The 23,056-nt window shown below is 37.8% G+C and overlaps 1 protein-coding gene across 8 annotated transcripts in view; it reads right to left on the bottom strand.

The window, feature by feature from the left end:
* Mycbp2 (MYC binding protein 2) overlaps nucleotides 1–23,056 on the bottom strand; it is a 246,544-nt gene that overhangs the window by 5,539 nt on the left and 217,949 nt on the right. For all 8 annotated transcript variants that reach the window (XM_055609971.1, XM_055609975.1, XM_055609972.1 and 5 more), the window contains 14 exons: nucleotides 21,225–21,305; nucleotides 20,294–20,560; nucleotides 19,614–19,897; nucleotides 16,828–16,924; nucleotides 14,510–14,629; nucleotides 10,952–11,053; nucleotides 10,150–10,278; nucleotides 9,685–9,817; nucleotides 7,529–7,632; nucleotides 6,471–6,659; nucleotides 5,597–5,704; nucleotides 3,925–4,134; nucleotides 1,384–1,491; nucleotides 369–534 (listed from right to left, as the gene is read on the bottom strand). In XM_055609971.1, coding sequence (XP_055465946.1) covers nucleotides 369–534; nucleotides 1,384–1,491; nucleotides 3,925–4,134; nucleotides 5,597–5,704; nucleotides 6,471–6,659; nucleotides 7,529–7,632; nucleotides 9,685–9,817; nucleotides 10,150–10,278; nucleotides 10,952–11,053; nucleotides 14,510–14,629; nucleotides 16,828–16,924; nucleotides 19,614–19,897; nucleotides 20,294–20,560; nucleotides 21,225–21,305 — 2,098 coding nt within the window. The remainder of the gene's footprint in view (nucleotides 1–368; nucleotides 535–1,383; nucleotides 1,492–3,924; nucleotides 4,135–5,596; nucleotides 5,705–6,470; nucleotides 6,660–7,528; nucleotides 7,633–9,684; nucleotides 9,818–10,149; nucleotides 10,279–10,951; nucleotides 11,054–14,509; nucleotides 14,630–16,827; nucleotides 16,925–19,613; nucleotides 19,898–20,293; nucleotides 20,561–21,224; nucleotides 21,306–23,056) is intronic.

The raw sequence follows: 23,056 nt of genomic DNA on the forward strand, positions 1-23,056 counted from the left end.
AAACAACAAAGACTGTGTTCAGCTGTATACACAAGGCACCACGATTAAGCATCCACTTCCTGAGAATCAATTAAAACATCATCCTTTCACAAGGTTATGCCAAGAATTTAAGACATTAAAGGTCACGTGGCCTGTTTTCCTTTTCTGGCAGCAATCTTTTCCTCATTCTCAGCAGACATAACTCATTCCTCAGGAGATGTTTCATAGAGCTCTTCCCTCCTCACTCATGGCCTCAACTTTTTAACTTATTCAGGAAGCCATCAAATGAACAGTGTTGAAGGAACTTCCAGCATTGGAAACAGTTCTCAATCCTTAAACCTCAATACTATGTACATCATAATTGTGAGCTTAAAATACTGAAAACATACCTGCAGGACAGTGTGGGAGTTCTTCCTTAGGAATGCTAGTCATTCTTTGAAAATCATCATGACAAGCATTACAGAAATGTGTCGTTCCAAAACAGAAGAAAACAGCCACTGAACAGCAGTAGCGACATTTGTATTCCAAAAAGTCTGTTCCATGTTTGGGACACATCTGTAACAAAAGATGAAGTAAACACAAGATTAAAGTGCACTATTTCAACAATACTTAGGATAGCTGAATACATGTATAGTAGACTTTATACGTGTATTATAGCTTATTAGTTAATATTTTGAGAGTATACGTAGTTCTGAAAGCTGATTAAAAAACAATGGTATATATTAAAAAAAAAAAAAAATCAACGAGTAAACTTGTGTGGTCCAAAAGATCTTATCAAAGCCTCAGGATCAAGTTAGTCTCCTATACAATCTATCTAATTAATAAGCAAACTAATTTCCTCACGAATGTCTTATTGGCTAGAAAGTTTCACAATAATTCTACTATCCACCATAGGTATACTGTGAAGGTTTCATTAAAGTTGGGAAAGCCTAAAAGTTTGAGTGCAGGTTTATAAAATGAAATAAATAATTTTCATTTTTCCTTACATATAGTGATCACTTCATGAGTAACAACTATAGAATGAAAATATTAAAAAGAAATAGTCCTCATGAGCAAATTTGGAAACTCGTTCAATCCTGACATGTATCAGAATACATGTGGGTGTGTGTCAGGGAATTGGTCTTATTTTGAAGACAAAATTTTGATTAAAAAAAGCTTTAATTTTTATTATTTTTAATTTTAATTTTGTGTGTATGTTTGCAAATATGAATACAGGTGCCCTTGGAGGCTAGAGGTAGCCATTCCCCAGGGCTGGAGTTATGGAAGGTTGTGAGCTGCCTGACGAGGGTGCTGTGAACAAAACTTGGGTTCTCTGTAAGATCAGCAAGTGCTCTTAAATGCTGAGCCATCTCTCCAGGCCTAACTGTGACTTTCTGATAGTGTCTAATAAAATGCTCTGCCTACCTGAGCCCTAGACACATCAGAACAGGCACCGCAGATGAGCTCTCTGGGGTCGTAATCATCTCCTTGTCCAGCTTCAGCATCACAGCGAGCTTCACCACCAAAATATGCCTGTGGGGAACCATGCTTACATGAAACAATGGTATAGAAGCCACAGTGTGGCCACTCCCTCACAATGCCAAATAAACACATGTCCATAACTTAATGACTGCAGGGAGACTCAGGATTAGAAATAAAGTTATTTATTTATTTATTTACTTTGTTTATTTATTTACTTTGTTTATATGAGACAGTGTTTCTCTGTGCAGCCATAGCAGTCCTATAACTCATTCTATAGAACAAGCTGGCCTTGAACTCAGAGATTTGCCTGTCTCTGCCTCGCGAGTGCCAGGATGAAAGGCATGCACCACCATGTTTGGCTTAAAAATAAAGTCATTTCAGTCCTGAAATGCAGACAAGCTTTCAGATGGAAGAAGTCTAAAAAACTGCGATTACAGGAAAATGATGAGGAAATATACAGTATTCCAAACAAGTATGAGAAATAAGGTATCAAGTAGTAAATACAAATGATGCTTTTTCAGGACAAAGTTGAGAGTTTTCTAAATTTGAAAATTTACACAACTTATTCCCTTCTATTGCTTAAAACATGTATTTCTATTCCTAAGTCATAATTATACATAATTAAAGGTGCCTAACATAAACTAGGAGAGAATTCAATTTAAGCATCTTCTGATCATTTAATTTTTGAAATGAGCAGAAATTTAAGAAATTCTATTAGGGATGCTCCTTATACTTATAAATCTATACTATATCCAGAAGTCAATAATATCCAGTATGAACACCAGCATGATTAAAATTATCTTGATGGCCAATTTATTTTTACTTGTTTGTGCACAAAATAAATGAGGCCATGAAATTGGGTCAATTTTCATGCACATAATGTCTATAGTCAAGAAGCTAGGGCTGAACTGAGAATAAACAAGGTGAGTCAATATAAATCTATTATCTGGACTAGAAAAACAGGTCACAAGGCAGGCTCCATTGATGCAGAGTTATAAATGAGCATCTGTCAGCTAAATGTGGCTTTACCAGTATGTCAGTTTATCCCCAGCCAGTTTGCTCATTCTAGCTGCTTCAGTTTTCTCTGTTCTTCTAACATGGCTTAAACACGTGACTGTTACCCCAATGGTAGCACAATATTCATTTATAATGTTTACACAGTAATTATACATCCATGGTATCTTATTATTTATAACAACATAGCTTTTACAAATGTATACCTTTGATCGTTCCTTGGTGGACATGTGTATATTCATGTGCCTATCATCTATTTAGCCTTCCATTCATTAATTTTACTTTCTTTGCTACACTGCAGGACTGTGTATCATTTCTTCACTCATTTATTCATTCTCTGACTAAGCATCAAGTACTGGAGACAGAAAAAAGGAAACAATATATCCCTTGTCTTTATAGAGCTTATGAAATGGGGCAGAGACAAGTAAAGCAGTAACAATAATGAAGGTTAGGTGTTGTGACAGACATATTCAAGACAGTAGAACTGTAGGTAGGTGGTGGTGCTGGGAAGCATGAGCACATGACAGAGGAAAAACCAGAGCTGAATCCTGAAGGACAGTCAGATGGGACATGTGTGTGTACATAGCTACAGTGAACGTAAAATATGCAGCAGGGTTAGAGAGGAACATTCCATTAAAAAAAGAGAAGCACCTGGGTACCAGCACGGGGCATCAGTGGTGGAGCGTTCACAGTTCAGTTTAAGGAAGTGCATGTTGTTTGTAACATTATTGGAGGTAAGACAGGAGAGGAAGACAGCGCTAGCAGATTAGGAGAGCAATGGCCCAGGAGATTTAGAAATACTAATTTACTAGCAGTTGTATAAGGGAAGGAATTAAGGTTAGGAATGCCAGAAAAGCTCAGAAAGATACCATAGTTACAAAAAAAGATAAGAGTTACTCAAGATGTAACAGGAAACAAGAACTCAAAAATCTGCAGGCAGAATCAGAGGACTTTGCAGACAGATTATACACTGGGGAAGTGAAGACTGAGGTCCATCGTATTAGATGACAACACTGAAGTATCCGTGAGAACCTCTTATGTCCAGTCAATAAGCCTCAAGTTATTTGGAAGGTCAAAATGGTATAATGCGTAGGTAAATTTAGGCGTATACCAGAGGTCACCCAAAATGTGGAGGCACAGGATAGTAAGTAGGAGTGCTGGTAAACACAAGGGTCATCAACAGACTGGCGTCAGAGCTTGTGTAAGAACCAGTTGTACCAGGCAATAGATTAGTCATGATGTGCAAGTATCCTCTGTATGGGAACACTACAAACTTTAGAGAAAGTTTGTTTATGTAAAAAGTATTCCCCTCTTACCAAGTAAATAAATTACTTCAACTGGAAACACTGCATCAAGCTTTCTCATTTTTAATTTCTAGCTTAAGCTTTAAGAATAATTATACACATACAATGCAACTGAATTATAGCGCAATCTCCAGATTTTAACACTATAGTATACTTTGAAGCATACCTTTCTGCATTTGTAGCAAACATAGTATGCGTATCTATTCATGGCATAGCCAGCTGGATCATTATAAAACCTGACACCAGGAGTTGTGATTGCTTCACTCTTATGCAGACCTTCATACTCCAACCTCATTAAGGCTTTTCTTCTGACATCTTCATAGAGCTCTTTTATTGGATCAAGCAGGTCTTTTAATACTGTATGATTAATTTTGTTCTGAAATAAAAAGTATATTTTAACATAAACATTTATGAAATAGTTCAACAACATTTAGTGTGCACTCCAGTGCCAACTATTGTAACAGGAGATAACCAGTTAGAACACAGTGTCTATAAAGCACTAATTAAGCATAATTCTGCAAAGTACTCAAAAATTCTATTTTGACAAGAGCAAGAAAAACAGAAGAGTCGGGACTCTGCATTAAACCTTCTATTCTTTGACTTCATATTTCCTTCCTGATTGAAGTACATCTCCCCCAGCCTTAACTGTTCCAGGAACAAAGGCTACTTTGCTGCCACAGATATGACACACGACCTCATGTGTGGGTTGCATGTTCTGGCTCCTTGGAGATTGAGTATTGTCAGGTTAGAGATGAACAGTATTCCCTATACCATCTTCTCTGCCTTTTCCAGACTCTTAAACACGACTTTCTTCTGTGGCACCATGAGAAGAAAGAACAAAAGATGTGATTTCCTTTTTTTATTCCCTAGTCTAACTAAGTAATGACTGGGTTGAGTATTTTTTTCATACTAAGTCCATTGCAACAGTTTTTAAACAGGAAGGTTAAAAAACAGAGAGAACTTTACAAAACAAGATAGAGTGAAGAAGTGATGGGGAAGACACTGACACGTTCTTTATTATCATTATTAGGTTGCCTGAGCAATTCACTACTTTGCTTACTACTTTTATAGAGATGTGTTGTAAATGCCAGGGAAGCGTTCTTAATTTAACTAGTTGTAAAAGCATCTGTTCTAAAGGCACTAAAGGCCAGTTTTTCAACTTTTTATAGCAGATCTCAGGTCCTGCAAGCACCAAAGGGTCCTTTTCCTGTTAGTGCCTCCTGGCCATCTGACATAACCCTTTGTGGATCTGAGATAGTGATGCATTCATCACTAATACACAATGATGTTTAAATTAACATACTTCTGCCATAAATGATGTTTCATTCAATTTAGCCAGCTTTTAGGTGATAATAATTGTGTTCCTCCCCAACCCCAATGGTCTAAATCAGTGTTTCTCTTCTTAATGTTGTGACCCTTTAATATAGTTCTTCATGCTGTGATCCTCCCAATTATAAAATGACTTTTTATTGCTATTTCATAACTGTAATTTTGCTAATGTTATGAATCGTAATGTTAAGTATATGTGTTTCTGATGGTCTCAGGTGATTCCTGTGAGAGGGTCATTTGACCTCCAAAGGGGTCACATCCCACAGGTTGAGCATCACTGGTCTAGGAAAGAAAACTGACTACTGCTGAATACACCTCTCATAATCCAACAATAACTACTGTAGAGAGATACTGTTTTCAGGTTCTACTTAGATGAGGAGGACAGAGACTAATGGAGGCTTGAAGAAGGAAAACAGGAGACAGTAAAGGACCAGGAAATGCTGGTAACTATCTGAGATGAAAACAAAGACAGGAAATACAAGGTAAGTAAGTTCAGGTTCTTTCCACACCTTGCAAATAGGACATGATATGAATCCAAATGTTATCCTTGGACCAAGCCATCTGTTTTCCAAAACTCTCCGACAGCATTGTAAGTGGAATACATGACTGCAGTCCAACTTAAAAAAAGAAACAAGAAGGATGTAGGTAAGCAAATAGTCTTGGCAACACTCAGGTGATGGGGAGACTCTCCAATGTAGGAGGACAATGTGAAGTCGGCAAGAGAAAGACCAAGTACTGCAGGACTGAGAAACCTCAGGACTTTTAAAAACTTATTCGTGGGATATTATTGACTAGGTTTTCAACTTCTAATTTTCTCTAGTCATATATTAATGCCACTTACATATAAGAACTACATATATAAAGTAGGCTAGGTAAGGAAAATGTGAAATCAATTAACTATCATAAAGAGAAAAGAAATTACGGATTTAATGAATTAAGATTTTCTTGAGAATATTCACTGTCCTAGAATCAATTCTACGGATTGAAAGTACACATAAATGTCAAAAGTTACAAACTCTCATTTAGCAAATATAGTGCTAACTTCTATTCCATACTCAAATATGTACTGGAGCATATAGATTAGGTACGTATGTCATGACAGATTCTGTATTTCAGAGATTACGAAGAGGTTAGCAACTTGATAATATAATCATTTTTTCTTCAAATCATTTTATACACAGATTCATAAAAATCCCTAATAGTTGGACTTGCAGAATGGGAAGCAGAACATAAAGTAACAGAATTTCTAATTCACCTACACTAATGAATATATATTCATAGGACATTTTTTTCTTGGCCATCTGCAGAAAGTGCCAATCATCTTTTGATTTGAGAGACAGGTTTCTACCCCTCCCATGAGGCACAATGCAAAGCTGAGGCAACCTGAATGGCTGGTGCTGCGGACAGCGCTTCAGTGAAGCAGATCATACACATGTCGTCAGCATCTTGCTTCAGTGTGGTGGCATTCTTATCACAGCCATGCAGACAGGGCAGACAGTGTTCTTCATTTCTCACACCTCCACATGGATGTCCACACGGATGCGTCTTACTGCAGGCAATCTTAGCATATTCCTAGTGAAGGTGAATTGCAGTGGTTTAAAAGGGGCATGCATCCTCATCGGCCAACTATATTAACTTCTCCATGTGACTTCACAGGAGATATCTATTAGAATAAGGTAAGAATTATTCCTATGCTTTGAAGATAAACTAGGATTAACAGTTTTCTTTTAATGTAATTGAAGGATTTCATTCCACACAAAAGAATAGCACTGATAAAAAGTACACTGTGATTTTAGTTGATCTGGCATTATATGCGGGCATGAAGCATGAATTTCTGATGTCAAAATATAATCACTGGTCCCCTTTCCCAAAAGTGGGCCCCAAATGCAAAACAAACAAAACCCCACCTTATCTCTCACAATCGGAATATCATCTACATTCCACAGCATAAATATTCAGGATTCAAAACCTTCCAGATACTAGAAGTTTATTTTAGGCAAACAAACAAAGGTAAAGGAACTCTGGGCAAATATATATTTTAAGTTCATATGTGTATGTACATGTGCCTGCTGTATGTTTGTGCACCGGGCATGTGTGTGTTTGTGTGTGTGTGTGTTTGTCCATGAAGCCTGTACTGGGAATCAAGCCTGGGTCCTCTTCAAGAGTAGCAAGTGCTGTTAGCCACTGAGCCATCTCTCCAGCCCCAAGTGGTCAGATACCTTAATTGTTTCCAGATGAAAATTACTAACTACTAATAATGGTGGTGAATAAGCAGTATAAAGTCACCATTGGGCTGTGACAAAACATTTAAGGCCAACAAAGGAAAGCTGCACTGGGGCAGAACAAAATGATAGCCCCTACTAAACAATAAATAAAAATCCTTTGTGAGAACATTAAGTTCTTCCTTCCAGGGATGGTCAAACCTCTAACTAGATACCCACCTGGCAATCTGCATCAGAACATACACTGCCAACAGCAGACAATTCCGTTCCACTTCTGGACCCACAGAAGCGGCAGGCTTCTGAGCTACTTGTGGTGGGTTTGCCTAGGTTCAAGCAAAGAAAAGTCTTCCATGAAGGCATGCTTTTTATATTGCACTATAGCTAATTGTGAAATAACAAAGTAGATTTTTTCTAGTTCCTGAGGGCTGTAAGCTGCCCTAGTTATTAAGTCAGCAATCACCAAAGGAGTAAGAAAATAAAGACAAATCTAAACGCAAAGAAACTCAGCTGGATTACAGCTTTTTTTAGCAGAAGAAACAGGCCATATCTAGCCAAGACAGCAGACTGAGCAAATCTGTCAAGCTCTTACTCAGGATGCAAAATACTAGATAAATATTCTAATTAAAAAATTAAGGTACATAGAATAAAGGAACAGTTCGAGTATTTTTATATAACAAAATTACATGACAGGACAAAATCTGACTAGATTATAAAACCTGAAAAACAGAAAAATCTACCCAAGGAACTCTGCTATTTCAAAAAAGAATTTAAATATCCTGAAATATTAAAGAACAATCAGAATTCCTTAAAAAAAAAATTAAAGACCTTGTTAATTTTCACATACAGGCACACAAAGTCTACTATCATTTATTGCAGAAATGATTGCAAAACATTTTTCAGAAAAGGAAAGGAGTGTTTATATTGCCAATCAAGGATGGTTCAATATTACATTTTTTAATGTAAAGTACTGACAGATTATAGGAGAAAAACGAATCAGTTTTGAGAAAAGGCTTATGTTGCACCACAAATGTCACCTTTATAGAGTTTATTTATTCAGATTTATGCTGAAGGCCAACAAGAAAAATTTGTGTCAGTGGGACAAATAGTGGACAGCACCTTTGCTAAAAATGATGAATTTTCATGTTTTATTGTAACATAAGCTTGTAATTTGTAAGATTTTATTTTATAAAAAAGAATTAAAACTAAGTACTAGACATACATAAAGTATTTTTTAAAGCAACTAACTTCTTACCGTTAGTAAAGCGGAACTATTCAGAAAGCCTGAGAAGTATTAAATGTATAAGAGACTCTCAGAAGTGTCACAAAAGTGCCTCTGACATAATCTGATTGGCCTGCTCTTTGATCACCTCCCCCTGAGGAGGGAGCAGCCTTACCAGGCCACAGAAGATGACAATGCAGCCACTCCTGATGTGATCTGATAGACTAAGATCAGAAGAAAGGAGAGGGGGATCTCACCTATCAGTGGACTTGGGGAGGGGCATGCCTGAAGAAGGGGGAGGGAAGATGGGATTAGGAGGGGAGGAGGGGGGCTTATGGGGGGATACAAAGTAAATAAAGTGTAACTAATAAAAGTTAAACAAACAAACAAAACAAAAGTCATATAGGACCTTACAGTTCACAGTGCAGACATGGTATCCCCAGTAGTACATTCACCTTTGTGCTCTTCAGTAACGTGGGAGACTCACTTACAAAGATGTAAGTAGTATAAGACATTGGATTCCAGAGGTTAATGGACTGCCAAGAGTCACTGTGGCGGTTTGAACATGAATGGCCTCCATAGGCTTATATATTTGAATTCTTAGTCACCAGGCAGTACAACTGTTTAAAGGGATTAGGAGGATCAGGAGGTGTGGTTTTGTTGGAATAGGTGTGGCCCTGTAGAAGGAGGTGTGTCACTGGGGGTGGGGGTGAAAACTATGAGGTTTCAAAGGCGAATGCCAAACCCAGTCTCTCTCTGCCTGCCTGCTTAAGGAACCAGATGTAAAGCTCTTGGCTACTTCTCCAGCACCATTTGTGCCACCATGCTCCCCACCACGATGATACTAGATTAACCTCTGAAACTGTAAGCAAACACAAATTAAATGTTTTCTTTTATAAGAGTTGCCTTGGTCATGGTGTCTCTTCAGAGCAGAACAGAAGTTACACAGTAGGTTAGTGGCAAGGAGGGTTTCCTAACTTTTAGTCTGATTTCTTTCTAGCATAGATGACACTCTGTGTCTACCAAACATATGTGGTCAAATGCCATCATTAAGCAGCTGAATATTAGACAAACTAGTATCTAACTTATCATACATTGTAGACATGATTTATTCTCCCCCTCTTAAGTTATGACTCAACCTTTAATTCTCTTTTACCTGTGTGTTCTCGGAATTCCACCATTGCCTTCATTGTTTTAGAATCTGCTAATGCCATTAACCAAAATAGCTTCGTTCTACCACAACCTTCATGAAGGTCAACCTTTATAGCTTCTTCTTCTTCTTTGAAGACCTGTTGTTCCATTACAGAAAAAGGATACATGTGTTTGTTTTTTGTTTGTTTTTGGGTAGCAGCATGAACATCATCAGTCAGCAACAATGGCTTTCTTTATAAAGCACTGCTCTCTTCAGTCCTCACAACAGCTCTGTGTTTATAATTAAGGTGCAAACTAAATCTTGGAAAACTTAAGCATTTTCTCAGTTTATAGTTAATAAGTGAGACCACTGAGAGGTCAAGTAAGACCATAAATTCCAAAGCCCATTTCCCACCTCCTTCATTCCCACATTATTTTAGAGTTCTTTTCACACCCCAGACACTGATCTGAGTATGAAGACAAATCCTACCTGTCTTTGGTGAGTTTTAGTTCGTCGATGCAGATGAAGGAATCTGTCACAGTCAGTACATAAATTTCCACAGATGTTACATAAGATGATAGCTGCAGTTTCACCATCATCATGGTTATCACACATAGGCTAGAAGAAGATTATTTTCACATGCTATGTTAGACTCATATGAAAGCCTCATAAAAACTGAATCTAAGTAATATATTTATGATACTTATAAAGTTTTAGAATTTGAGTGTTGAACAGAACTACTGTAGGCATATACTGAGCTATCAAAATCTCTAAAAATTATCCAATAAGATTAATGTGCATGCAGGTCAATGGTTAAAAGGAAGAAAATGTAGTGACTATTTAGTATTTCCCTGTTACGTATCCAAACCTCTTGAATGATAAGTGAGTACAGTTTACTTAAAAACCTTAAACAGTAATCAGAGAATGTTGAGAGGGCAAATCATGTTCCCTCTGAAATGACTACAGTATTCCTGAGCCTCTTCTAACTACACCTTGGAAAAGAGTATGCCACATTGTTCCTCTTACTTCCCTTTGTCCTAAGAATAATCACATTTATAAAAAGTAATATTTACAGGCTACAAATTTGGTGATATAAGCATGAATCAGAGAAGGATAAAGACTTTTATATAATCAAATAAACATCCTAGATTTTTTAATGCATTCAGTAGGTTTATGAGATGAATTGGGCAAGCTGGACATAACTTTCCAAGAGTGTGATCTGCTGCCTTTCGTCACAAACTACCACTAACTATAAAGAAAAAAAGTTCTTACAAAACAATCCTGACCTTACCATTTGTTTCTGTTGTCCATCCTTCCCCATCCACCTCCCTGATGAGAGGCGATCCACGTGGTCCTGATCCAGAACACACAGTGATGCCAGAGCAAGCCAGAGCTGTTGAGGAGAAAGGCTCCTGTATTACTGAATTATGTGTGGGAATACACTTAGGAAATGCTCAAAATCTCATACAGATAACAGCACTTGCATTTCCCTGATGTTGCAAAGGAGTGGAAGGTCACTCCGTATGTGCCATATACCCAGCAGACACCTGTACAACTGAACAGATGACTACTTTTATACAGAACCACTGTTTTCTACCTGATGTGAAATTATCCTCTATCAATAATATATAAAAATAAATATTGATAAAAATAATATTTACTGTACATGTCTACTGTGTATTTTGTCAGCAAGTATATCTGTCCAAAGCTCTATAGTACTAATGAGATGATAAGTAGCTAGTATTGCAGTTCCGTAAGTAGTTGGGGACAGATTTTAGTATGATTATCCTATATTATATGTCTAATATCCACTTATTAGTGAGTATATACCAAATATGTACACTTAAAGAAGCTAAGCAAGAAGGAGACTCTGGGTAAGATGCTCAGTCCTCATTCAGAAAGGAGAAAACAGGGAACCGGACAGGAGCCTACCACAGCGGCCTCTGAAAGATTCTACCCAGTAGGGTATTGAAACAGATGCTGAGACTCATAAACAAACTTAGGGCAGCGTGCAGGGAATCTTATGAAAGAAGGAGGAGATAGAAAGACTGGAGGGGACAGGAGCTCTACAAGGAGAACAACAGAACCAAAAACCTGGGCACAGGGGTCTTTTCTGAGACTGATACTCCATGCATGGTCCTTGGTTGGAGTATCAGAACCTAGAACTCCTGCACAGATGTAGCCTATGGTAGTTCAGTGTCCAAGAGGGTGCCCTAGTAAGGGGAACAGGGGCTGTCTCTGACATGAACTCGATGGCAGGCTCTTTGATCACCTCCCCCTGAGGGGACCAGCCTTACCAGGTCACAGAGGAAGAAAATGCAGCTAGTCCTGATGAAACCTGATAAGCTAGGGTCAGATGGAAAAGGAGGAGGTCCTCTCCTATTAGTGGACTTGGGGAAGGGCATGGGAGGAGAAAAGAGAGGGAGGACGGGATTGGGAGGGGGTAAGGGAAGGGGCTACAGATGGGATACAAAGTAAATAAATTGTAATAAGCAAAAAAAAATAAATTTACAAAAGTAGTTGAGTACATATTTGGTTATTCTACATACTAAGAGTTTTTCAGAAGTCTCAAAGGACCTAGTCTGTATACTAGGTCATAAATGTCTAATAAACTTTGGAAAATTCTAGAAAATCTGAGGAGACAGACAGATGGTTATACAAGTGTGAGCACCTGAGTTCAAGTTGCTAGAACTCATGTAAAGCTGCGCTTGAGAGAGTGCATGTCTGTAATCCCCGTGTGCCTGTGCAAGATGAGAAGCAGAGACTAGGGAGTCCCAGGAGGCCTGAAGGCTGTTGGCAGCAGTAAACAATATAGTAACTCTATCTCAACAAGATGGAAGATGAGCATCAACACCTGACACTGCCCTCTGACCTTCACACATGACCATACAACACATGTATATGAAACACTGTAACATTTCTGAGTTGTATAAAGAGTGAACTTCAGTTTTACACAGAATGATATGTTCATTCATTAATGAAACACTGAAAAAATAAAAAGAAAATCTATACAAGTGAAAAGGAAATATAGAATGAAAGCATTCTTGAGTGGTAGAAAGGGGATAACTGTAAAATATACTTGTTTTATGTGTCACACTCATTAGCAGGGTAGCATAAACTGGATTTCTCTGCTCTAACAAAATATAACAATTTTCTTTTACAGACTTCGGAGAATTAATCGAAATGATTTCTAGTAGTATATACTATTCCTAATCATGTTGCATTGCCCTCTTCAGTAATAATAGCTTAAAATCACTTTTGGAATCATATAGCCCATAAAACCTGACATATTAAAAGTTAGATGTGTTATTTGAAGAATGAAATCATAAAAGTCCAATCCTACTGCAAACTAGCATGTATTATTTTAAAACATTTTGACTTATTTATTCTATTTTATGTTCATGAGTATTTTGTCTGCATGTGTTCATATGTACATGTTCACTTGCATACCTGTGGAGGTCAGAAGTGGGTGTTCAATTCTCTGGACCTGGAATTATTGGAGTTGCTGTGAGCCACCATGCAAGTACTGGGAACTAAACACAATCCTCTGTGAGAGTAACAAGTTTCTTAACTGCTGAGCCATTTCTCCAGGCCCAAGTACTGCTTTGAAAACAAAGCATAGAGACCTAGTAGTTGAGCTGGGGTCTTTCATTAGAAAGAACTGTGCAAGCGGTAGTCTTGTCTTTGAAGGATCATCAACCTGTCATAGCATAATGCTACTACTGCTCAATTTCCTGAGGTAAGCTACGGTAGATAAGTCAGTAGAAAGACGATACACACAGAGTAACTAAGGCTGCTCTAAGAAGTGTATCCTCAGCTTCCTAAAGAATAACAATAGGTTGCCCATAAGTCTCAGTATCTACATTGATAGTCTGCAGGGCAGAGCTTTTCAAAGGTCCTCTGTATCAGGCTCCTGACTTGTTCCCTCTTTTCTTCTTCTTCTGATGTCCAGCCTCTTTGCCTTTCTGGGTAGAAATTGAGCATTTTAGCAAGAATCCTCCCTCTTGATTAGTTTCTTTAGGTGTACAGATTTTAGTAGGTTTATCCTATATTATATGTCTATATGAGTGAGTATATACCGTGTGCATCCCTCTGCTGCTGGGATAGATCACTCAGGATGATCTTTTCCAGATCCCACCATTTACCTGCAAATTTCATAATTTGGGCAGGGTGCAGGGAATCTTAGGAAAGAAGTGGGAAACAGTAAGATCTGGAGAGGACAGGAACTCCATAAGGAGAGCAACAGAACCAAAAAATCTGAGCACAGGGGTCTTTCCCGAGACTGCTATTCCAACCAAGAACTATGCATGGAGATAACCTAAGACCCCTGAACAGATGTAGCCCATGGCAGTTCAGTATCCAAGTGGGTTCCATTGTGATAGGAACAGGGACTGTCTCTGACATGAACTGATTGGCCTGCTCTTTAATTACCTCCCCCTGAGGGGGAAGCAGCATTACCAGGCCACAGAAGAGGACAAGGCAGCTACTCCTGATGAGACCTAATTGACTAGGATCAGAAGGAAGGAAAAGAAGTCTTGCCCTATCAGTGGACTTGGGGAGGGGCATGCATGCAGAGGGTGGAGGAAGGGAGGGAATCACGGTGGGGGGGATACAAAGTGAGTAAAGTGTAATTAATAAAGAAAAATAAAATAAAAAAAATAAAAAAAGAATAACAAAAGATGACACTAAACAGCCAACAGTGAATTGTAATTACCAAGACAATCCGTTACATTAGTCATTTTCTGATGAATACCTATTTAATTAAAAATGTGGACTAAGTTGACTTATTGACCACACATAATAATGCAGACCAAATTTAAGACAAACAAACAACAACAACAAAACTTACTCTAGTTGTTGCAATACATCTCACTGGAGATCTAAATTCTTCTTCCATCTTGGTCAAGGCAATGATGGTTTCTGCAATAGCATTTTTTGTCACTCGGGACCAAGCTTCTGACAGGTGACCCTATTGAGCAGGACAGAATAGCTTATCAAGTAACCAGAATTGTGTCACCATAGCAAACTCTTTTCTCTAAATAATACCTCTAAAAAGAGAATATTTATAGCAAGACCATAGGCTTTTAGAGAAGAGCACAAACTCAAAACCCTTCACAATGTTATAAAAAAATTCTGTTGTTAATCTCTATTTTGATGATTGTAAAGGAAATAGAAATTTAAAGCCTCAATATTGTTTTTCTGTAGTGCTCAAGGAAGAATATTTTCTTTCATATTTGGATAAAAAAAAAAGGTACCACAAGGAAAGCAACAGAACCAGAAAATTTGAACACAGGGAACTTCCCAAAGACTCATACTCCAACCAACAACTATTCATGGAGATAACCTAGAACCCCTGCACAGATGTAGCACATGACAGTTCAGTGTCCAAGTGGGTTACATAGTAATGGGAAGAGGGACTGCCTCTGACATAATCTGATTGGCCTGTTCTTTGATCACCTTCCCCTGAGGGGGGAGCAGCCTTACCAGGCCACAGAAGATGACAATGCAGCCATTCCTGATGTGATCTGATAGACTAAGATCAGAAGGAAGGAGAGGAGGACCTCCCCTATCAGTGGACTTGGGGAGGGGCATTCGTGAAGAAAGGGGAGGGAGGGTGGGATCGGGGAGGGAGGAGGGAGAGGCTTATGGGGGGGATACAAAGTGAATAAAGTGTAATTAATAAAAAAAATTAAAAAAAAGTATGAAAGTAAAATTGTAAAGGCTGATTCTAGGAAAAAAAAAGAAAAGGTACAAATAAGGTTTCTATGCTTGGGAAGTTCTGGCTGTAAAAACCTTGATATTTAACACAATACATATATACCTAAATTACTAAATTAATTGCTTTATATGGATTTCTAGAATCTAAGAGCACACATATGTTCAATCTACAAATCTTTTTATTTTCACTATATTTCTTTCTCCTCAGTGCTAGGAATCCAACCCAGAACCTTGAAGACAGCTAAGCAGATTGTTTTTGTTGCTGCTATTCATTTTGAGGGCTGGAAGATGGCTTGATAGTTATGAGTCAAGGACCTGGAGTTTGAATCTCAAAACTCATGCCAGGCAGCTCATCGCCTGTAGCTCTAGCTTCAGGAGAGTCACCATCTTATTCTGGTCTCTGCAGGGCACCGCACTTCTGTGTACAGTCCTCCTAGCCCATATACAAACACTTAAAATATTTTTAAAAATTTACTTATTTTTATATGAATGAATGTTTGCTTGAATGTATTTATGCATACTGTGTGAGTGCCTGGTGCCTTTGGAGGCCAGTAGGGAATGTTGGATACCTTAGAGCTGGAATGATAGACAGTTGTGAGCCATCGTATAGGCATTAGGACCTGAACCCAGGTCCTCCGTAAGAGCAGCCAGTGCTCTCAACTGCTGAGCCATCTTTTCCAGCTATATAGATATTTAGTGAGCACCAATAGCTTATTACAGAATTCAGGTGTTCAAAGCATTCTTCTTAGGCATTTTAATTCAAAGAACTTCCTGGAGAATACCTATTTGCCATGAAGCCTAGGGAAATGTCAATAGTTAAGGAAAACCCAGAACTTCAACTTTTCCCCAGAATCTCATTCCACTTCTCATACAACGTGCAGTCAATGGGCAACTGGTGCATCCCCTTAAAAATGCCTTCCATTCCCTATGTCTCTTTCTCAGGCTGTCTCCTAAAGACAGGGCAATTTGAGCAAAGCGACCTCACAGAGCCACGCACTGAGTAGAGTAACCCCGTGTCCTGTACATCCCATATTTTCCCAATACCTTAAGATAGTGGTACAGGCTATAAGTCAGGAATTTAAAGGGTTAAAATACAGAACTGATGAGGATAAGAAACTTCTAGGAATCTTTTTTTAATTACTTATTTTTATTTTATTTTATTTTCAATATAGGTTCTCTCTTAGTTCAGAAAGAACACATTTTGTTTTAAGGTCCTGGAAAACTTAACTAAATATCAGGTAAATTAACTGGGAATTTGAAATGAATACACTTTAGTGACAAATTTATCATCTATTGATAAGACTGATGGTACAGTAGTGAACATCCTAAATCTAGGCTTTAAATAAAACTTTAAACACTAGTGTACTTTTATTTATTTATCAGAGTAGGTTGTTTCAGCTGACTCTGGCTTAACTCACTGCAGTTGTAGTGAAGACCAAGGAGACTTACTGCAGCCATGTCCTTAATAAGCTTAATGATGATCTCTGAGATCTGAGTAGGAGTTGAGCCTTTCATCCACCAGTGACTTTCACCTCGTCGGAGGTAACTACAAGGAAAACAACATTATTTCAGCACAGAGCATCCTAGTTGTTTAGAGGACTGAATCAATTAGAATGTTTTTTTTTTTTTAATTTTTAGTATACTTTTATTCATTTATTTTTGCATCTATACGTATGTGTAACAGTCCCATGGTATTCAGGAGGACAGACAAGAACTTTCAGAACTGGTTTTGTTTTTCCACTATGTGGGTCAAGGGGATTGCACTCAGGCCATGAGGCTTGGTTGTAGGTACTTTTACCTACTGGGCCATCAAACTAGCCCAAGCAAGGTCTTGCTATGCAACCTAGGCTGGCCATTAACTTAATACTCTTCCTCATTTACGTGATTGCTGGAATTACAGGCGTGCTATCAAATTAGGACATTTTATTTTGTTACTTCACTCATGTTATTATTTTTATGTGTGTGCTTGCATGACTGTATATGCACCCAGGCTTGCAAGACGCCCACAGAATCCAGAAGGGGGTGTGTAATCCCTTGGAATTGGAGTTACAAACACCATATGTGTTGTGGGAAGAGAACCCTGATCCTCTGTAAAAGCAGAAACAAACAAAACAAAACAAACAACAAAAACCAACCACTGTTAATCTCTAAGTCATCTCTGCAGGCCACAACTGAAATATGAAAAACATTAACCTGAGTCTCCACAATCTCAAAAGAACAGCTGTTCTTATTTATACTTCCTTCCGACGTTTTTGTTTATACAGTATATCTAGATCACCGCTATTCAATGCTCAGCCCATGGCCATAGACTTTCCAGTGAACATGGAGGCATGAAAGATCATCTGCCTGACTATAAAGGAACTGTACAACAGTGAGCACACTGACTTTTTGTTCCTGTTAGCTTTCTGATTTTAGCTGCTTATTGCCATGGGTTGGCTATGTAATTTACATTATTCCATCATCTCTCTAATTTTCTACTATTACATATAAGTCCAGAACATCCTGGCACATATACCTTTGTGCATGTATATGGAACTTTAAGAAGGAGAACTGGGGGGACAAAGGGTAAGAATATTTAAAATACACTGAGGCATCAGCAGCTTGCACACGGAATTCCCATTAGGTGGAAATGCTTGGGGATGGAGAGCTGGCTAAGTGTTTAAAAGCGTCTGCTGCACTTTCAGAGGATCCAGGTTCGGTTTCCAGCGTCAGTACAGCATCATACAACTCTAACTCCAGTTCCAGGGCAGCCAGTGTTCTCTTCTAGCTTTCATGGGCACTGCACACTTGTAGTCAAGCACATACATGCAAGCAAAGCACTCACACATCAAATGAAAATAAATAAAATCTTTAAAAAAAGAAAATATCTGTTCTCTCATAATGTTCTTAAGCACTATACATATTTTTCTATTTAAAAGTATTTATTTTCCACATGAATGCATGTGTGATGTGTGTACATGTTCATGTTTGTTGTTGGGTGTGGACGCAGGCGTGTGTGTGGAAGCACACGTGGGCCCGATCCTGACACTGGGCGCCTCCCCTATCAGCCCTCCCTTGTATCAAGGTGGGGTCTCTTACTGAACCTGGAGCTCATCACTTAGCTGCCTACTCTGGCTGGCCCCCTTGTTCAGGGAGGTCTCTGCCTCGGCCTCCTACCTTGGAATAACAGGTAGGGTCCACATCCGACTGGCCTTTAAAGTGAGTTCTGGTGGCTGAGCGTGGGCAGCCTCATGCTCCTGCTGCAAGTGCCTCACTGGCTGAGCAATCTCCTTAGCCTGTAGTTTTTTTAATCTCAATCTCCCTGGTTCACTGAAACATTTCACTTTTCCTGTGTCACTTTATAAACATTATTTATGGCCAATAGTCTATTATGTAACTTTAGATATTTTTCAAGTAGTTCTTTCAATTTAGAAAATTTTAATAGTATATATGCAACTTGATTCACTGTTAAGTATCAAACCTGTTATTCTTTTCCAATATAGCTTTTAGTATTCATGTTTTGTAAACTTAAGATTAGAAAAACATTCTTCTATAATATGTCTTAGTAAAGTATTAAAACAATTATTAAGTATTAAATGATATGAAGTTTAGCTCCTCATTATTATTTATTTGTTTTTATTGTGAAAAATATTAACATAAGCCTGAAATTTTCTTTTTACAATAAGGGAGTGATATTCATTCTTTTTCAACACAGATACACAAATACCAAATGTTACATATGAAGTTTACTTTCTATATTCTATGATATTCCTTTTTTAAACATTTAACAATTTTATTCCTTGCTTCCTTCCATTCTTTTCTCTGTGTAGTCTTGGGTGTCCTGGAACTTGCTCTGTAGACCAGGCTGCCCTCAAAGTCAGAGCTCTGCCTGCCCCAGCCTCCCAAGTGCTGGGATTAAAGGTGTGTGCCACCACAGCTCAGCTAATTTAGTAATTTTAAATAATTAAAAAAATATATTATTAGTATGTGAGTGTATGAATGTATTCTAGAAATGTGTGGAGATGCACACCACAATGTGTGTGTAAGAGGACATCTTCACTGAATCTGTTTTTTCCTTCCACCTTTAAGGGGATGTAACACAGGCTGCCAATCTTGTATGGGGGGTGTCTTGCTAGCTCTGACATTCCTTTTACACATACAGACAATAGCTCATACATGTTATTTAGTGAGTGAGCCAAGAGGTAAAATTTGTGATGTTTCAAGCTTTTGATACTTAAACAGAAAGACTGACAAACCTGGAGTTGAAAATCATTGGCAAGGTGACTGTTGTAACTCCTTTGCCCACAGTGGTACCAGCTGTCCCAGTGATGGTGGTCCCTTTGGCTTTGAGCTGGACAGTGAGCGCCTTGGCAATGCATCCCAGAAACATGTCCAAGATACCCAGCTTATTCCAGTCTCCTTTCTCAGTAGAGTGAATGATGTCGCTGATGTCAGCGGGGGGCAGAGATTTCACTCCTATGATACTGGCCAGACGATTGGGGGTCACTTCAGGCAAAACTCGTCTTAGTAAGGAGGTCACCTGATAAGAAGATTGAAAAAGTACATCTAAACACTATTGCTTTACAGTTATCATTAAAATGTGCTTAGTTCCTATTCTGTAGCTTTAAAATCTACGGGAAGAACAGAAATATAATTTAATACTTTTAATAATTTATAGTTTTACTTTTGAGAAAGAATATAATTTAAGCATTTTCAGTGTGGTATTCACCACCCAATAAATGATACAATATATCTCTAGTAAGAAGTCAGTCAATACTCAGAGTACTATTACTAGTTAACTGGAACCAAATCTTTGGCAATAAAAACATTAATTTAAAATTTTGATCCAAGCAAAACATAAGGTCATAAAATGAAGCTCTAAAGTCTTCTGATTTTTAAGTTTTTTAAAAACAGAAGTAAGTGGCCTGATGGTCACCTGTCTCTGGACCCTCGGAGAAGCTGTGTGGAGCAGGGAAAAAAGGTCTTGAAGCAGAGTCAGCTGCTGAGCCAGGTACTGCCTGCCAACATTGGAGCCACTCAGTGCTAAGACCATGGAGAGCAGCTCAAAGCAGTAAGCATCTGAGGAGGCGTCTTCATCACTGGGCTGAGAATTGGCATTCTCCTTGCTGGAAATGGCATGTTCCCACTCTTCACGAACTCTTGTGGCTTCCATGCGAATAGCTTGGACGATATGAGCACATACCTATATGAAGGAAACAGAAAATACAACATTTTACTTATAGATCTTTTTTATTACTATGACTAGAATAACCAAGAAATGGAAAGATGCTTGTTAATGCCTGACTTAATGCCTTTTTGCCAGTACATTCTCCATTAAATTATTTTCTTAACTCATCTTAAAAAGAATGGAACAAACTAGGGGAAATAATGACACAAATCTCAATAATTAAATCACCAGATATAGTCAAATTAATGAAGTAGAAAAAGAAAATATAAATATATTTATGTTCCTTTTTTCTTTCTAAAAAAATTAATGTTATAGGCAGGGTATGAAAACCCAGTATTTTCATATCCATATGCTAACTAAGCTAGCATTAAATTCAAGTCCTCCTTCCTTTATCTTCCACATAGCTGACATTACAATATGGGCCTTTGTGCTTGTTTTCATCTTCTGAAGTGCTGTTTTTATTTTATCTAGCACATTTGTATGTGAAGGATCTAGACTTACTCCACTATCTACTTATGTTTGAACTATATATTTAGCATTACTAACTGTTTAGCACTCCCTCCTGATGGAAAAACATGAGACAAAAAAAGGAATATAATAAAATGCAAATGTTCTTTGTTTGTTATAGCTGAAATCCCCAAATAACCAAACAAAGACAACTTAACAGCTACTAACTAACCTGCTTTTGTAAGTTAGTCAGTTTACTCCTGCTGAATATGATTCCAACCATATGTTCTTTCAGGTCAGCATCGGATGTTGCCTTTACATACAAAAGTAAAAGTAAGAAAGAAGAGTCTTTAGAGAAAACTTGCATATTTGACTTTTTAGAGTGCCTTGAGGAATAACTAAGTAGGTACATTGAAATGCATTTATTTTAAATTGAGGCTTATTACACTAAGACAAAGCATAACATTTGAGAAATGCATTTTAACAAAGTGATTATAAAATGAACAAAATTTGATGGAAGGAAGGTCTTAGCTCTGTCCTTTTATAAAAATAAAAAGGGAAAAAACAAAATCAAAGCAAATATATGGAAAGAAATAATAAAGTTATAGATGAAATCTATAACTTAAAAGGAGGTAGCACTAAAACTAAAAGCTATTTTCTTAAAAACCCAGAACTCAATCTGCACCATCCAAGAAGAGCATGAATACATAAATAGCCACAAGAAATAAAAGAGGTTTCACTATAGATTTTACAGATACTAGAGATAATATTATATTATAAATAATTTATGCCAGCAAGTTCAATAACCAAAACAGATTAATTAATAGAATGATCAAGGCTTACTCAAGAAGAAATTATTAGGTTAAATAGCCTTGAACTTATTAAAGCCAGCAAATTTCTGCAAGGTAGCCTTTGGCCAGCTATGAATTAGATTATATACAGCTTTGTTCCAGACAGTTATTTTCATCCTAGTTGTGTTTATATTTTTCCTTGTTTGCTTTTTATTTTCAAACAAACCTATATTGACATATATGCCATTTATCTCTTAAACTGAGCAGTCTTTTTTTTTTTTTTTTTCATGTTTGTAGTAGCTTTGTTAGTAATAGCCAGAATCTGGAAACAACTACTGTGTCTTTTAAATTCAACACCAAAATGAACATGGTTAGAGATACAGTTCCAAAGATGATATCCCACCATGGAAGTATTTAGGATTCACTCCTCTCTAATATTTCTGACATCCTGTGGCAAAAGAATTTCTACCCTGTTTGTCACATCATATTGTTCCAGCAAATATGCCACTCTGAGTGAAGCAAAGATGCTTTATTTCAAATGGTGCTCTACCCAGCTTCAATAAGTGCTAGAGGGCTCTCTCTCAATCCGTCACAGCAAGTCTAGTCAACAGCTAACACTTTTTTTTCTTTATTAATTACACTTTATTCACTTTGTATCCCCTGTGGTTCCCTCCCTCCTCCCGTCCCAATCCCTCCCTTCCTCCACCCTCTGCATGCATGCCCCTCCCCAAGTCCGCTGATAGGGGAGGTCTTCTTTTCCTTCATTCTGATCCTAGGCAATCAGGTCTCATCAGGAGTGGCTGCGTTGTCTTCTTCTGTGGCCTGGTAATGCTGCTTCCCCCTCAGGGGGTTCGGTATATTCACACATATGTGCACCTATCTCCCGAGTTAACTGGAGCTTTTTTTTTTTTTTAAATCATCTCCAAAAAGATAGGTGCAATGTATCTATCATCTTCTATTATTATTACTATTACTATTATTATTATTAAAAAAACAAACTACCTATACACCAATAATGCACTGATTAAATGTTGATTATTCTGCTTAATGACAGTTAAGCAAGTAACAGAAGAGAAATACATAAGAATTGTCCATTGTGATGTAAGTGCTTAGCAGACTAGGGAGAGTAGAAAACACCCTCAATCTGATTGACAGCATCTGCAAAATAACCTTCCAATAACATCACATTTTCTTTTAGGATGCAGAACAAGGCAAGCTGCCTGCTCTGCAGCTCTGCTCTGTGTGGCTCTGCACCTCTTCACCAACAGCAATT

This window comes from Psammomys obesus, unplaced genomic scaffold (genome assembly GCF_907164565.1).
Source record: "Psammomys obesus unplaced genomic scaffold, mPsaObe1.curated_primary_1811, whole genome shotgun sequence".
In the NCBI taxonomy this organism is placed as follows: domain Eukaryota; kingdom Metazoa; phylum Chordata; class Mammalia; order Rodentia; family Muridae; genus Psammomys; species Psammomys obesus.